General features: G+C 42.1%; 1 protein-coding gene across 2 annotated transcripts in view; it reads left to right on the forward strand.

Annotated features, from left to right (window-relative positions):
* Nucleotides 1–15,042, forward strand: part of ALOX5 (arachidonate 5-lipoxygenase) — a 36,684-nt gene extending 21,642 nt beyond the window's left edge. For both annotated transcript variants that reach the window (XM_057401094.1, XM_057401093.1), the window contains exons 6-14: nucleotides 3,215–3,387; nucleotides 3,772–3,918; nucleotides 4,021–4,224; nucleotides 4,451–4,537; nucleotides 6,276–6,454; nucleotides 9,069–9,190; nucleotides 11,436–11,536; nucleotides 12,639–12,809; nucleotides 14,018–15,042. In XM_057401094.1, the coding sequence (XP_057257077.1) occupies nucleotides 3,215–3,387; nucleotides 3,772–3,918; nucleotides 4,021–4,224; nucleotides 4,451–4,537; nucleotides 6,276–6,454; nucleotides 9,069–9,190; nucleotides 11,436–11,536; nucleotides 12,639–12,809; nucleotides 14,018–14,197 (1,364 nt within the window). In that variant the 3' untranslated portion in view covers nucleotides 14,198–15,042. The remainder of the gene's footprint in view (nucleotides 1–3,214; nucleotides 3,388–3,771; nucleotides 3,919–4,020; nucleotides 4,225–4,450; nucleotides 4,538–6,275; nucleotides 6,455–9,068; nucleotides 9,191–11,435; nucleotides 11,537–12,638; nucleotides 12,810–14,017) is intronic.
* Nucleotides 15,043–16,460: the final 1,418 nt, after the last annotated feature.

Consider the following 16,460-nt stretch of genomic DNA (forward strand, 5'->3'; position numbering starts at 1 on the left):
GAGTCATTTCTGTGGTCTTGGGTATGATTTGGAGACCCCTTGTCTCAGGTATAAAATAAAGCACGCAAGGTGGACAGAGCTAAAAAAAACTGCTTAAAGCAATTTGTTACATTTAATAAGATTGCTTCATTAAGTACTTTTAACACAAGAATTAGATATGATCTACAATTAATTTAATTGGTTACATTTTCATACGCACAAGGAAAAGGCCGATTCTGTGAGTTTTATCTGAGACCAATGATTAACATTTATGTTAATGCAACTGCACCTGCATATTTGTAAGCCTTGGCAGAGACGGGGTTCAAGGTTTTTTTCAGCAATGTGGTTTCTGTCCAAGTCATTTTTTGCTTGGTGTAGACTTCAGATACAGCTCCAAACTCATTATAAAATTGACAGAGATGATGTAAATGTCAACTTTAAGTAAATTTAACTGTTTTCTGCTCTGTTAGAAAGCATTGTAATGTTGGCATAATTTAAATTATCACTGCATTCCTTCAGGCCTATCTTTTTCATCTTTTCACCCTTTGTAGAAAAACTGCTTTCGGAAAAAACTTCTGCCTTGTCTGAAATCAGGCAATAGTGGAAAACTTTATTTGTTTCATTTTTCCCATGAAGACACCAATGGGATTTTTTACATTAATCACATTTTTTCTGAATCTGAACTTGTAGGCTAAACTGGCGACATGACATTAGGAAACAGAACACTGCAATTGTGGGAAATATCCAGTGGTACTGCATGTGTAACAATAAAGAGATGGAGTAGCCAAGGCTAACTTTTTATTAAGAAGACATGTCAATCTGGGTTTATGTTAGCAATTGAAAAATAAGCAGAGGCAAAAAACATGTTAAACAACAAAACAATGAATGAGGGAATGAGGAGTTTTATTGAGTCAAATTCAAAACCCTTCCCCAAGTGTCCCCTCACCCAGCTTCAGCTAAGAGAATTGCTCCAGCCACTGCTTTCCCTACCCATGTTCCTCTGTATTTCCCTTCTCCCAGCTTTTTTGGATTGATCCCTCTGTACTGCATACCCTGAGATCTGAAGAGTAAGGATTTTAAAATCATAGAATCATAGAATAGTTAGGGTTGGAAAGGACCTTAAGATCATCTAGTTCCAACCCCCCTGCCGTGGGCAGGGACACCTTACGTTAAATAAATAAAATATGCTAGTCACAATGTTATTTTGGGGCAGCTGCTTTAAGTATTGTGAGGTGCTCCTTGTGAGATACACAGTTTTCTCTGTCTTTTTGGTACTGCTGCAGAACTTGCATTCAGGTCTGTGGGCTAATGCATGGAGGGGGAAACTGTGAGCAATACCTTTTCCTTTACAACTGTACTATTCTGTAAGATGAGCAACTGAGCCTTAACTCAATGCTTACAAGAAATGTTAAGAGAACTTGTGCAAAACAAACTAGTGCGGATGTCTGCCATATGATATCAACAGTTTCTACTAACATAGATAGCTATGAGGAAAACTAATGTATGCTGATTAATTTTTCATTTTCTAACATCGTCCTCCAACCACCAGCTCTGGCACCTCAAGCAAGTAATAACAGCCTGTCTGGAAGCACGTTTGGCTTTGACAGGACAGGTGGACGCCAAAGTAGAGAATATGCTTTGTCCCAGTGATATCTGGGTCTTTGCTTTGCTCTTTGCCAGACACTGAAAGGGAAAATGCTTAAGATGTTGAAAGGTTTTTGGATCAAAAGCAACATGATGTTTCTTCTAGAATGTACAAGCAAATTAGTTAAAAACCAAAAACACCTTAGTGATGCTTTAGATAGCTAAAGCAGAGGGAAGAGACTAGGTGTGAACGTTTTATTTATGCATATTGAAAGGTATTCAAAAAACCCTGCTGTACTGCTTTTTACTGATCTAACTAGAAGAGGAGAAATTTTACTTCCGTGCTAATTTCTTCTCTTAATAGTCACTTTTCTTCCTTCTTTAATAATAGCAATAAAATTTCATTTGGAAAAAACTATCACAGGAATAGAAGTATTGCAGTGGAATATTTCTGAAGAAATTACAAGAATGTTGCACTGTACTGACTCAAAATGTGGTCTGAATTATATTTTATCAATATTAATTAATATATCCCAGTCACTTGCATTTGTATTTCATGAAAATTTTTGCTCATTCATACTTTTGGTCTCCCAAGAGATCAAGTTATCTCAGCTTGACAAGTATCTAACACAACTCCTCACTGGCCTTTCCATCTGGTTGAGTCGGGAGGATTTGATGCGGAATCATAGAATCTATCGCTACGTCTAGGTGGGTTCTTAGAGGCATTCAGTCATAAGCCCGCAGATGGTAACCTCGTGCCAGTGGCTCCTCAGCCAAACGCACGCACCAGGGGTCTGAACCTGCATTTCCTCTCATACTGAGCAGGATTACTATTGCAACAACACATCATCAGTAGGGTTAAACTAACCTGTCTCACGACTGTCTAATCCCAGCTCATGTTCCCTATTACCTGCTTCACAATGATAGGAAGAGCCGACATTGAAGGATCAAAAAGCGACGTCGCTATGAACACTTGGCCGCCACAAGCCAGTTATCCTTGTGGTAACTTTTCTGACACCTCCTGCTTAAAACCCATAAAGCCAGAAGGATCGTGAGGCCCCACTTTCACGGTCTGTATTCGTACTGAAAATCAAGATCAAGCGAGCTTTTGCCCTTCTGCTCCGCGGGAGGTTTCCGTCCTCCCTGAGCTCCCCTTAGGACACCTGCATTACGCTTTGACAGGTGTACCGCCGCAGTCAAACTCCCCACCTGCCGCTGTCCCTGGAGCGGGTTGCGCCCAGCACATGCTGGGCGCTTGGCACCAGAAGTGAGAGCCCCCCTTGGGGCTCGCCCCCCCGCCTCACCGGGCAAGTGAAAAAACGATCATCATGGAAGACCTGAGAAGGTGGTCTTCAGAGAGTATTTTTTATAGGCCTGGAATATTTTGCTCCTTATCACCTTTGTACACTGAGAGACAAATTATATGAATATAATATAATCCTTCTTAAAGTGAAAAACAAAGTTTACATTGTCCATTTAAGTGATTTTTCTTAAAATTCTATGGCATCTTTTTAATCTTTTTCTTACTACTTTCTTTAGTTGACATTGCAGTGCAGTATAAGAAAAGATGGGAGGACAGGGGGAATTTTACAATGCAGTAGGGTATTGATGTAACACAGATACTGATGCTGCAGGCTTGTTTTTCCTTTAGAATATGTGATGCAGCACTGGAAGGAAGATTTTATGTTTGGCTACCAGTTCCTGAATGGATGCAATCCTGTGCTGATCCGGAGATGTACAGAGATACCCAAGAAGTTGCCTGTGACTATGGATATGGTAGAATGCAGTCTGGAGAGGAACCTAACCCTTGAGGAGGAAGTAAAGGTACAGCTCTAAGTTGGGTGGCTGCAGTGATTATGGGATGGTGGAGTTCAAGATCCTCAGGGCAGTGAGAGGGCACGCAGCAAAATCATTGCCCTGGACCTCAAGAGAGCTCTCTACTGGACTCAGCAGCCCCAAGTCAGGTGGTTTACATAAAGGTGCTTGCTGTCTCAGTGGTATCATCCCTGACTCTTCCTGAGTTCAATGATCTTTAAGGTCCCTTCCAAGTCAAACCATTCTACAGTTCTATGAGCAAGGGTGGGCCAGTGGCCGCTCATAACCACAGGGTACAAGCCAGCCTCTGGTCAAAAGTTCCTGACCTTTGTTCTGAGCCTTGTTGCTTACACTCTGTTAAAACACATCATGCTTCTTTTTTTCCCTCCCCAGCAAGGAAACATTTTCATCGTGGACTATGAGCTGCTGGATGGTGTGGATGCCAATAAAACAGACCCATGCACAATGCAGTACTTGGCTGCACCCATCTGTCTGCTGTATAAGAATCTGGAGAATAAAATTGTACCCATTGCAATCCAGGTGGGTTTATTGTCAGGGTAAAGGGACACATTGTCATACTGCTTATTGTCTCATCTTAAATATGAATGACTTGGAGTTTTGTATTCTTCTTACATCTTTCAGCTTGGTCAAAAGCCTGGGCCGGACAATCCCATATTCCTTCCTTCAGATGCCACATATGACTGGCTGCTAGCTAAAATCTGGGTTCGTTCTTCTGATTTCCACATCCACCAGACAGTGACCCATCTCTTACGGACACACTTAGTCTCAGAGGTGTTCAGCATAGCTATGTTCCGACAGCTGCCTGCTGTACATCCCCTCTTCAAGGTTGGTTCTTGCATGAATGGATATATGTGGGTCAGGGTGGTTATCACATTAGTTTGACAAACCAAAAAGAAGTCCTAGTGATAGCTCATCTGAGATAGTTTGGTTGGCTGCCTGGCAAGGCAATGTGCAATTAAGCCACCAGGACTTCCAGGACTTCAAACTTTACACATGGTTGCTGTTGAATTCAGAGAATTTGATTTCTTTTATTATTTGTCCCATTTCACAGCTCTTGGTGCCACACATGCGCTTCACGATAGCCATCAATACCAAAGCCCGAGAACAGCTTATCTGTGAATGTGGTCTTTTTGATAAGGTAAGTAATCCCTTTTGTGAATCTTCATTATGCTTCATTGCTCCATATGTATTTTTATCCTCTAATCATCAGATATTCCTTATTTCTTGACTTTTCTACTGAAGGGCAAACATAACTGATATCACCTGAGAAAGTGGCACACAGAACTGGTGCCTTGCTGTTCTAAAGATGTTACCCTTTACCTCTTCTCTGAGTAGCCAATTCAGAACTGGCCAATGTCAGTAGTGAGTCAGTATTTCACTCATAGCTGATGTGGCTTTGGGTATGAATATAGGAGTGCAAAGTAACATAACGTGCATGTACATCCCTGCACATGTATGCACACAGTTTTTAAAAGTACTCAGTTATTCACCTTGGGGCAGGGTGGTGAGCAAAAGAATTTGTGATTGCAAGAGGAAATTTGTACCAGAGAAAAACGTAGAGACAAGATAGATTTCTAAGTCCACAATTTTACTGCCCACAGCATGTAGATCCAGCTTTTCTTCTTGAATGAAAAGCAGATCTGCAGATCTGCTAGGATTAAAACTCAGCTTTGTCTGAGTCAGTGAAGCATAGTCATATATCATGGACTCCAGTGCAGCTCATAGGTCAAATACGAACATCTAAATCTGCCTGCACTGGTCTCTAACGTGTGCCCAGCTCTTCCTCCCCTCACTACCCCGGAAATGGCATGCTGCATCTAGGAACCACAGCAGGTTGGCACACAGCAGTCTCTGTCACAACATGATAATAGGAAATGGGAAGTTTGGGGAGGTTTCAGAAGTCCTTCCAAAAAGGGAACCTGTGTTCCAGAACAACTCTGTCCCTCTTACACCAGACCAAAACCAGCTTTCATGCTCCATACTTTTTACCCAAGGAGAAAAGAGAGGCTCAAACCAGGCACCTTCCTTGTCTTCTGTATTCCACTGCTGACTATGGAGACCTGGCAGGCACTCCCATCCCTTTGAACAGAAGCATAATGTCACCCATGCATATGGGATGAGTGTATCAATAAGACCTGCTAGAGGGGATCCTGGAGTTCCTGAATTTGTTGGTTCCAATGTAGAAAAAAAAACAGCTGGAGGACAGTAAGTGTAAACTGACTACTGCTACAACACTAGCATCGTATGATAGAAAAGCAACATTTGGGAGCTTTTGTGCAGTGATTATCCAAAGAGTTTTGCAGTGCTGTTTATTATGGACAGGCTCTGTTTTCCAAATGTAATATATATTGAAACCCTGGGCAATCCTCGTTAGTAGCCACCCAGCAGGATCGATCTCCTGGCTTAAATTCCAGGGTGGCTAATGGTAGTCTGCATCCCTAAACACTCTCTCCTAAACCACTCTGAAGCAGTAATGAGTGGTTTAGCAAAAGCCTGTTCTAACACACTGCTGGCTGCCTTTCTACGCATACATACTGGTTCTGGAGCATAGGGCTGGCAGAAAGTGCTTTGGGTTAAATACTTTGATGTTTCTGTACCTTATTACTGTATTCCATTATAAGGAGGTGCTGTACCTATGGAGAAAATGCGAGTATTTAGAGTGATTCATGGGAGAGGTGTGAAATCTCTGAATTCAACATGCTCAGATGCAGTAGATCTCTGCAGTTTGGTACTTGTTTGTGTGGAGATGTGTTGTTCTCCTGAAACAATAGATTCATCAGCATTTTCAATACTATCTCCTACAAAACTGGAAAGGGAGTCATGGCACAACGTGAACATAATCTCCTACTGTTCCTGTCCTGCCATTCTTCCTGCAGGCAAATGCTACCGGTGGAGGAGGACATGTACAAATGGTGCAGAAAGCAATGAAGGATCTGACTTACAGCTCCCTCTGCTTCCCTGAGGAGATCAAAGCTAAAGGGATGGACAGCAAAGAGGATATCCCCTACTACTATTACCGGGATGATGGCATTAAAGTGTGGGAGGCTGTAAAGAGGTAAGAGACCATAGTTCTAGAAATGGCTAATAAAGTCACCATCACAGAGACACAGCTTCATTTTTGTGGTCTCTACTCACTTTGCTCTTCACCACAGCTGTGTGAAAGGCACCTGGGCTGTTTAGTCATGTGGTGCCTTTTCCATCCAGCATCTCTCGTCTGAGAAAAACTTATAGTCAAGCACACCCTTGAAAGACTCTGAATTCTGGCTTTTTTTTTTTAGCCTTATTTTCTTGCATTCTGTATTTCAGAAGACCCTTTAAAGAACGTACCCTTCTATGGCATTTCACAGAGTTTAGTGAGTTGGAATTTAGCCCTGCAAAGGGAATTTAGTTAGCTTTTTTTTTTTTTGCTATGCACAAACTTGACTTGCATGAGAGTTGTGTTATAAAACTCAAAAATTAGGCATCAACTGATTTGAGCAAAACCTTTCTTAAAATGCCTTAAAATTACAAGGCCCGTGTTTTGTCAGGAAGGGCAGCTTCCTGAGTCAGGAGACATACTGCAAGGCTGCTCAACCACACAGATGTGGCTCCTTTTCAGATATGAAACACTGCCTCAGAATGGAATGTTTTATTTGTTTTTTATTCTATACTAGCATTCAATTTAACAAGCAAAGTATTCTGCATGGCATAAATTGTTTGCTAAATATGCAGCTGTTTCTGGTCACATGGCTTTTGAAAAACCTGTTCATTAAAAATCAGATCTTCGTGTATGTAAAGTAGAAGGTTTATAATGCAAACATAATGTTTAAAGTGTTGAGTACATGTTTTCTGAGTTTTGGCAAGGGGTTTTCTTGCAATATTTCCTGCAATTGCTGATGCCCATATGAGAGAAAAGGAATCTATAACTTTTCTGTGGTTGTTTTCTTGATGTAGTCCATTTTTTATCCCTTTTCTCTTTCCTGTGTTTTCTTTGCTGATTGAGGTATGCCTCTTCAAATACCAGATAGTAATTAGTTAACTCAATTTAGTTTGACTGTTTGTGGGTGTTTACCCAGCTAGAGGAAGATGTTACACTGCCTCAACCTTGGCTGAGAGATTCTTTGTAAGTGAATTATTGACTTTATAAATGACGTGAACAGTACCCTTTTGAGTGTGTGATATCCTGACCCATGAAACCATGGTCATGCATGTGTCTAGTCACCATGAACCTCCTACACTACATAGGGGTATCAGTCTTCACTCTTCTGATGAAGTAACTTCTCTACCCAGCATTGTTTCACATGTAGTAGATGGCCTAGATTTAAGAAACCTGATAAAGTTGTCTGTATAGAAACAATGAGGTTCACATGGCAAATTTTTAAACCCCTTCTCTAACATTCATCTTCTTATTTCTGATCTAACTGCAGAGGGATATATTCCAACCCAAAGATATTCCAACCCAAGAGGATTATCAACACTTCATATACTAATTTATATTTGCATGGAAGAGGTTCTAAACTGCTGCCATTGTGTAAGAGAAGGATTACCTTCTGCATGCATTTGGCACAGGTCCCAGGTTTTGGAGGCAGAGCTCATGCAGGGCAGCTTTATATCTGTATGTTGCAGGATTTTTCTTTTCTTTCCTCTGGAAGCCAAAATTACTTAAACTCTTGGTGTTTATGCAGCTGTTTGTCTGCCTCAGTAACAACTTTTAACTTAGTTGGCTAAGAGAAGCCACATTGACAGATTTGTAAAAGTCTGTGAATTACAACGCATTTATAGCTTACTAGGGAGAAATCTGTACTGGATGATTAATTCTTAATCCTATCAGTCATCTTCCACAGTCAAACGTTTCGTCCTATGGGTTGTCAAAATATTTAGCAAGAGATTATAAGTACCTGCAGAGTTAAGAGTATCTCACCAAACCAGTTAATATCTCAGTTAACCATTTAAATTTAAATTTTCAGGAAACCAGGGTTACCTATTTTACAGCTTTCAGAACTATTTGTTATCTTAATGTTTTAAGAGCCTTTCTGAGGTAAGTTAGCCCAGGAAGCTTTTATAGAAAGAGGGATTTTGAGAAGAGGAACTGAATAGGGAAGAGATGTCTGCTGTATGCAGTGGGTGTAGGAGAAAGCTCTAGACCTGTTCTTCCCAAAGAGAACTTTCCTGGGCCAATCCCACTTTGGAATTGTCTGAAAAGGATGTGCAGTAGGAAGGGATCAACTATTTGAATGGTATTCAGGAGCAGATTTGGAATATCACACAGAGGATGGTGCTACTATCACAGTTTGGGAACCCCTCTTGATACACCAAAGGGAGTCTGTATCAAGTGAAGAAAAGGATGTAGAATGTAATAACAGAGGTCCAAGCAGGAGTAAAGCTTCAAACAAGACAACAAAGTGCACAGGACTGTTCAGGGGATGCAGTGGGGTCCAGCATCTATTTTGTTGGGGAAGAAAGTAATGCTGCAGTCAGAACTGAATCAGAGTTGCCTCTGTGCATCCACACTGCTTGTGGGAAGGAGGTAGGAGGGTGTTGAGACCTGCTTTTGCCCTTCTCTCTTTCCCTATGCAGCATCTGCCTCCTCTGAAAGACTGGTAGAAGGTCTTCAGAGAATGGCAGGCTTGCTTTCTCCTTTTGCTTTTGTTTTGTTCATTTGTTCTGTTCATTTGTTCTGGTGTCCACAGTTTTGTAGAGGATGTCATTCACATCTACTATGAGAGTGATGAGGTGGTGTGTGAGGATGTGGAGCTCCAGGCCTTCGTCAAAGATATTTACGTCTATGGGATGAGAGGTGTGAAGTCCTCAGGTAAGATATGATGGCCCAACCAGGTCTGCAGCTTGTAGAGTTCCTGCTGACAGCAGTGCTGCATGCACAGCATACATTGAACTGTTGGAGACCCTATCCCCTCTTCGCCCAAAGATGCTCAGTTTTATGGATGAGACTCCAGATCAGGCCCTTCCTCAGGAGACAGCTTCTTCCTTTGCCACAGCTTCTCACGATGAGCTGGGGCAACTCATGTAATCTGTTTGTACACTGGGGATTGGTCCTTTGATCTTGTCTGCCCGTGCTTTAAGCATTAGGGGAGGGGCCATGTGCTGTTGGAACCACCAGGCAGACTGGTAGAAATCAGAAGGAGCAGCAAACGCCCCCCTGAATTCTCTCCTCCAAACCTTGCACCAAATAAGAACAAGAAGAATCTTCCCAGGAGTATCTTGCTGCACTTTGTATTTGTTCATCATCTGTGTCATCACTGAGCTGTTCTGCTCTGTTCAAGAGAAGATACTCATAATTCTCTCTAATATATATTTTCCTTTGCTCTTTCTCTTCTCACTGTCTCTTCCCTCCTGCAAACCATTACTTGGCTGTGGGAGCTCTCACCCATAGCATAGTTCTGTTCTCCCACCTGAGTTAACCCTCCTGCCTTTCCCTAAATATGTTTTTTTATTCCACTCATGTTTTGTCCAACCAGATTTTCAGGAATCTATACAGGTGCATGGGGATTCTTCATACTTCCTGACTGACAAATCTGGAAACACCTGTTGGCCAGTGACCTGGGGCAGACGGCTTGGCATTGCATGTACAAATGTTTGTGTGTGAGGCCTCCAGGCAAAACTATGATGTTTCCTCTCATTACCATCATGCACTGTATATAAGAGCCTCCTGTGCTCTACCTACTTGGACAAGCAAACGACTGGAGAACATTTTCTTCCTGTAAATTTTTTGTCTAGTTATCTCTTAGGAAAAGTGTAGAAATGGCCTTGTAGTAGGAACTTCATGTTTGACCTAAGCATCTTGGTATGGGACAAGGACTGAAGCCTTTCCAGGGCTACAGCTGGGGTGGGATGCTAAAAGCACAACTGGTGGCATATCTGCCACTGGAGGTGGGAAACATGACAGACATGCAGCATCCCTGTCTGCAATGCTGCCACCTGAAGGGCTACGGCAGAGAGCAGTGGGACTTGGCTGGGTATATAAGAATGGAAGGAGGATAAGTGGGGAAAAGGCTGTTGCACCCAGGATTCTCCCTCCCATCTCCATTCCTGCCCTAGGAGGGCTGCTCTGACTAGGAGCATGCCAAGCCCCTTTAAAGATGAGCACAGTGTGCTTATGAGAGTAGGACACAGGATGGAATGGTGGCTGGCCAGCGCTGCCATGTGCCTCTTCCCCCTCTCAGCTTGAGTTCACAGCTGCACCACATTGGTGGTGGGGATATGAATTAGCTGGCACAGGCAGCTTGAGCAGCGGCAGCTCACCCCAAGGTGCTGACAGGTCCTTGTGTATCCTGGAACCTGTAGTCACATTAGGCTGGGACAGGCAGAACAGCACAGGACTGTGATGTAGTGGGTATAGGAGAGATACAGGCTTGGGGGTACTTTCATAGCAAAATATTTCCCTAGTCCCTGATGTCTTGGGTTCCTATTCCCTTCTTTATAGCTCAGTTTGATTATTCCTTTTCAAAGACAGCTTTATGCAACTATTTCTGTTCCTTATTCTGTTGTTTCTCTTTCAGAAGTTCTCATTTCCTCACTTCCTGCTTGAGCAAATAAGCTCTCCCTGCACTCTTCCTCACAGTGCACTTGATTGCTGAGCCTTGGACCTTTATAAATAAAAGCACATGATCATTTCCTCCTTGGCATGAATCTTCCCTGCTTGCACTGCAGACTGAAGAAAAAGGGAACATCTGAGGCCCTTGCTCTGTGGACAATCTGGGTTCCTTGCTGCAGGGTAGGTAGGGTGTGAGGACAGGGATACAGTATTTTTCAAAGGTATAATTATATTTTGTCTTTCCCTTAAGTAACACCATGTATTTTGCAAATAGTGGTGATGCCTCATAAGCCTATATTAAGTAAGGCAGGATCACTCTGTTTTTATGGCTGGACACTCAAGATATGAAGAGGCTGAGCAGCTCCTGTTAGATCACACAGCAAGATTCAGAAAGACAATGCGCTGCTCTCAGTGGCTGCTGCACAATCATCTAATTTATGCCTTTTGAGTAGCTGATTACTACTTGGTATCTGGGCTACTTAAGCTTTTCTTCTCTCTTCTTTAGGATTTCCTAAAATGATCAGGACACGAGAGAAGCTAGCAGAATATCTCACAGTGATAATATTCACCACATCAGCCCAGCATGCAGCTGTGAATTTTGGTCAGGTAGGAATTTCTGGGAAGCCTGTTCTTTCTGGGCTGGGAGGTCCATCTACCAGAGCAAGGTCTGAGAAACCTTTTTTAGTAGATGTAAAGACATTACATTACTCTGTCTGGTCAAAATAACTCCAGAGCCATCTGCAAATCCACATGAAGCCTGTAGAAATGGAAGAGGAGAACTGCATTTTGAGTCCTAAATATGCATCAAAGTTAAAATTTAGGAGTTCTAACTTGTGTGTTTTAGTTTTAATGATTTTATAATGGAGAACAATTTTTTTAAGCATTTAAATGGGTTGCTGAGATGCCTTTCAGAAATGCTGAAGAGTTCAGGTGAGAAAAGGCTGAGGGTAAGAGGAGATGGTTGTGCAATGGAGAGAACAGACTGAGCACCGTGTAAGTACGGCACGCAGCTGAAAACCGGACTTTCCCTCAGGCAGGGCAGGGAATATGTATGAAAGTAATTAAAAAGTGCTTGGAAAAGAAAGAATTATGGTAAATGCAACATCTCAGATGGCAGCAAAACTCAGCGTCATATCTGAGGCAAAATACGACATCACCATCCCACAGCATTGAAGCAGGCCAGAACTGATTCTGAGTTCCCAACCTGGTGCTCATACACGCCATATTTCATGATGCACCAGTATCCTTTGCCTCTCTTACTGCCTGACCTGTAGGCATGTTCTCAGAGCAAATTTTCCAGGAAAAAACAACTGGAGGAAAGGATGTTTTGTCAATTACAGAATTTTTATTAGAGATCTCCTCAGATTAACATGAGACCTTTCTTTAATAAGATAGCTAAGTCCTTAATCTGGCTGGCGAATCTGGACTGTGTGGCACATGCCTGTGGTTAGCAGAATAGCTACTCCCATTTAGACAACCCACCTCTCTCCTTTGTGAGATCCTGAGCAAGACAGTAGAGACTTCCTTGTCTCCTTCAGTCCTTCTCTAGACAATCTCTCTGTCCTTTAGTCTTCTGTTTCTCTTCTAGCCTACTCTTTCTGAGAGGCTCATATTACAGAAGCAAACTCCCTGGTGCCAAGACTCCTGATTTTCTTTGCAGTGTTCCAAAATACCAACCACTGTATCTTCTCACTGTGCTCTTTTGCAGTATGACTGGTGTTCCTGGATTCCCAATGCCCCACCAACAATGCGCTGCCCTCCTCCAACAGAAAAGGGGACAGTCACCATTGAGCAAATTGTGGAGAGTCTGCCAGACAGGGGACGTTCTTGTTGGCATCTTGGAGCTGTGTGGGCCTTGAGCCAATTCCAGGACAGTGAAGTAAGTCAACTTAACTGCTCTAGATTGTGGAGATATAGGTGAGATCATGGGGGCCATGGCACTCATGGACTCATGATATTGTAGTGCTGCTTTGTGCTTGACCATGTTTGCCTTTCTGTGGAGGTGTGTCAGTTTGTTCTTGTTCTGCTAGGTACAAACCAGCTCTGAGCGAGAAGTTGTACTTTTACTCTGAGGCTGTGTTTCAGCCAAAATGAATGTTTCTAAACTCAAGCACAGTGTTGCTGAGTAAGGATGCTGTTGTGGGAAGAAGAGGGATGCAGAAGCACAAGGGTTTTCTCCACTCCTTGCCCCAGCAGTGCTGGTGGAGAATGTACAGCACCCCTTGTCCTGTCCCTTTAGAAAATCTGCCCCCATGTCACATGCACTACAGCTGTGACTCGTGTCTGGCTGGTGTGGAGTGCAAACAAAACAAGCCTAATGGAGGCTTTGCAAGCATGATAAAATGAGGTTGTAGGTCCTTGGTTGTCCCACCCAAGGGCTTTGTCTGGATGTGTTTCCATCCTTAAGTGGAAGATGATGGACAGAAGGTACTTCAAATGAAGTCTTCCTTTAAGAAGAAAGCAGATTTCAGCTGAGAAGCTTGTAGAATAGGGAGTATCATGGAAAATAGTTACCTAAAGCAGGTAATATGCCAGTATGCATATTGGCAATGTGGCATTCAGGGCACCCTTAGGGTCTAAGCTGACTAAAGCAACTGTCAGGTTGAAGTCTGAAGGACAGTTTGACATTAACAGAAACTTCCACTGTCACTAAAAGAAACAGTCATCTTTCGTTTTCATCTGTGGCTGTTCATTCACCCCCACGCTGTCCTTTTCTGTAGCAGCACAATTGTTTGAGTGGCTATGCAGAGATCTGGCTTAGGAAGCTGATCTGGCTGACCACTAGCCTGAATAAAAGTGCTTATTTTTCAGTGGGTGAGCTCCCTGCAGGTGGAGGAGGTGCCACATAAACATGAACCAGCTCTACCGAAAGATGCAGGGATGGAAAAAAGCAGCCAGAGGTGGAGGGATGATGGCACAGCATCTTTCTTTGGCAGTGCCAAATGTAGGCTAGCTTAAACATTGATAGGACTATTTTAATAGTAGCATGTGTAGGGGTCTGGGTGCTGTTCTGCTGAATGGCATAACATTGAAACAGAGTAGCCTTTGCTTTCTCAAAGCATGATCTCTTGGTTGTTTTTCATTTAGCTGTTTTTAGGCATGTACCCAGATGAACACTTTGTGGAGAAGCCAGTGAAAGAGGCTATGGTAAAATTCCGCAAGAATCTGGATGAGATTGTCAACGCCATCGCTGAGCGCAACAAGAAAAAAAAGCTTCCTTATTACTACCTTTCGCCAGATCGCATTCCCAACAGTGTTGCTGTTTGAGCAGATACTCAGGAGAGTTTGGAGGCATGTAAAGCTAATGATGCTTTCCTGCTACATATGCTTCTTTTCAATTAACTCTCAGAAACTGATAAAGTAAGAGACCCAGCCCCTCCGTTACAGCTGATCCATCATCTATTTGGACTTTCAAAACAAATTTGATTATGACTGATCTTGCAGGCAAAGTCTAGTTGACAACCTTCTAGGTCAAATTTGTTGCAACGTTATTTTTCCAGGATTTATTAGCTAATCTTCGCATCAATATTCGTGTTTCTTTTGGCTTTCCCTCACCTGGACAAGACAATATAATCACAGATTCACTTATTCAATGAAAATAATATCATAAGCAATAAGAGAGTTGCATCTTTAAAATCCTTCCTATTTTTAATATCTGACACTGGTAATATTTGAAAATATAATCTTTAAAGTTTATGTATTGTTTTTAATCTGATTAAAACAAATGTTAAATATTTTCACTGCAACTGTGAATTTCCTAATCAGGATGAAGATAGAAGTAGGACATTTTCTTAGCATAGCTGGTGGGTTTTTATCACTTTCTTACAGAGTTCATGTGAAATTGGGCAGCCTAATTCATATGAGAAGAAAAATTTGTTCCTATAATAAACCTATATATTTTCTACATAAATCTAGGAAGGTTTGTTTCAGCCTCTGCCAGCAGAGTTTGATGTCCTTCATGTGTACAGGCAAATGTTTTGCTTAGCACAATGCCAAAAAGACCTAGCAGTACTCATGCTAGATTTCTGTTTCATTATTGAGACTGCTGGGTTTCGTGGATAGCTTCTTCTGGTTTGTGGTAGATAAAAAGGCTACTTTGTATAATGATAAAAGATGTGGAGAAGGGTTAATTTTCAACCTCTAAGAGGAATATTTCTATTTGGGCAGTTGAGTGTAATTGGCATGTTTCACCTGAGAAAAAAAAAATCAGTTTTGTCTGTTTTGTTTAGAAGCGATTAGGTTCAACTATTTGGGCTTTGTTTAAAGTTGAGAGAGTCACTGAGATAATGGAAGCAAAAATGAGGTTTGGGAAATTTAAATCTCATAGTTTTATTAATAGAAGCCTTCCAGTATCTGAAGGGGGGCTATAGGGATGCTGGGGATGGGCTATTCATTAGGGACTGTAGTGATAGGACAAGGGGTAATGGGTTAAAACTTAAACAGGGGAAGTTTAGATTGGATATAAGGAAGAAGTTCTTTCCTGTTAGGGTGGTGAGTCCCTGGAATGGGTTGCTCAGGGAAGCTGTGAATGCTCCATCCCTGGCAGTGTTCAAGGCCAGGTTGGACAGAGCCTTTGGTGGCATGGTTTAGTGTGAGGTGTCCCTGCCCATGGCAGGGGGGTTGGAACTAGATGATCTTAAGTCCTTTCCAACCCTAACTATTCTATGATTCTATTTTTTCCCCAGTATTTGTTCCTTGAACTAGCTTTGCCATCTTGCACAGTGTATTTGCTCAATAGATAAGAAAGCTTCTTGTGCTAATAAACCAAAACTGAGCAAGAACATTTAGCTTTTATTTCTTAACTCAATATGTAATGCTGTTTGTCTTGAAAACCTTGTAGGAATAAGTACAATGTGCTGTGTGGAGAAATGAAGCTCCTGTACTTCGAGAAACATAGTTACTTCTATCATTCATGTGTAATTTGGGAAAGGGTACTAATAAAATATATGTTCTTTCTGTTTCACATGAAACACAGATGTGGAAATAGACCCTTTGCAGCAGATTGATTCCCTTTTCCTTCCCCCAGCTAATGAATTTCAACAAAAATGTGGAAGATAAATGTACTTCCTCAATAACAGGAAGTGGTCTTAAGATTTGTGCATCTTCGTTTTACTGCAGTCCACGAGAAATGATGACTATAGGAGCTGAGGCAGCAATTGTGCAGCAAGGGGGTATCAGGGTATCATTATACGTGTGAGCCACCAGAAAAAGCTAAAAAGATAAAAGGTTTAACTCAAAGTTAAAAAAATGCAACAAGCTGATGTAATCTAGCCAACATTCCAACTCCTGTCCTTCCCCCATGTACAGTGAATGTGCTCTTGCCTCAGCTTCCATATGATCTGCATAATCAAGTATCTGTCTAGAAAAAAAAACATGGGAGGAGAGGCTGATGGCTGTTCTCTTGCATCTGTTCCTTCTGCTCTAGCCTCTGGACCTGGGATACAAGTAGGGTTAATGGGAGGCTTAGGGAATCAGCTGTGCAATTGAAGGCTGATATTAGCAGTCTGGTTCAACTGCAGGATAAGCTGTG

This window comes from Pezoporus wallicus, unplaced genomic scaffold, assembly GCF_028554395.1.
Source record: "Pezoporus wallicus isolate ANWC-B61680 ecotype Strahan unplaced genomic scaffold, APGP_CSIRO_Pwel_v1 contig_5524, whole genome shotgun sequence".
Lineage (NCBI taxonomy): Eukaryota > Metazoa > Chordata > Aves > Psittaciformes > Psittacidae > Pezoporus > Pezoporus wallicus.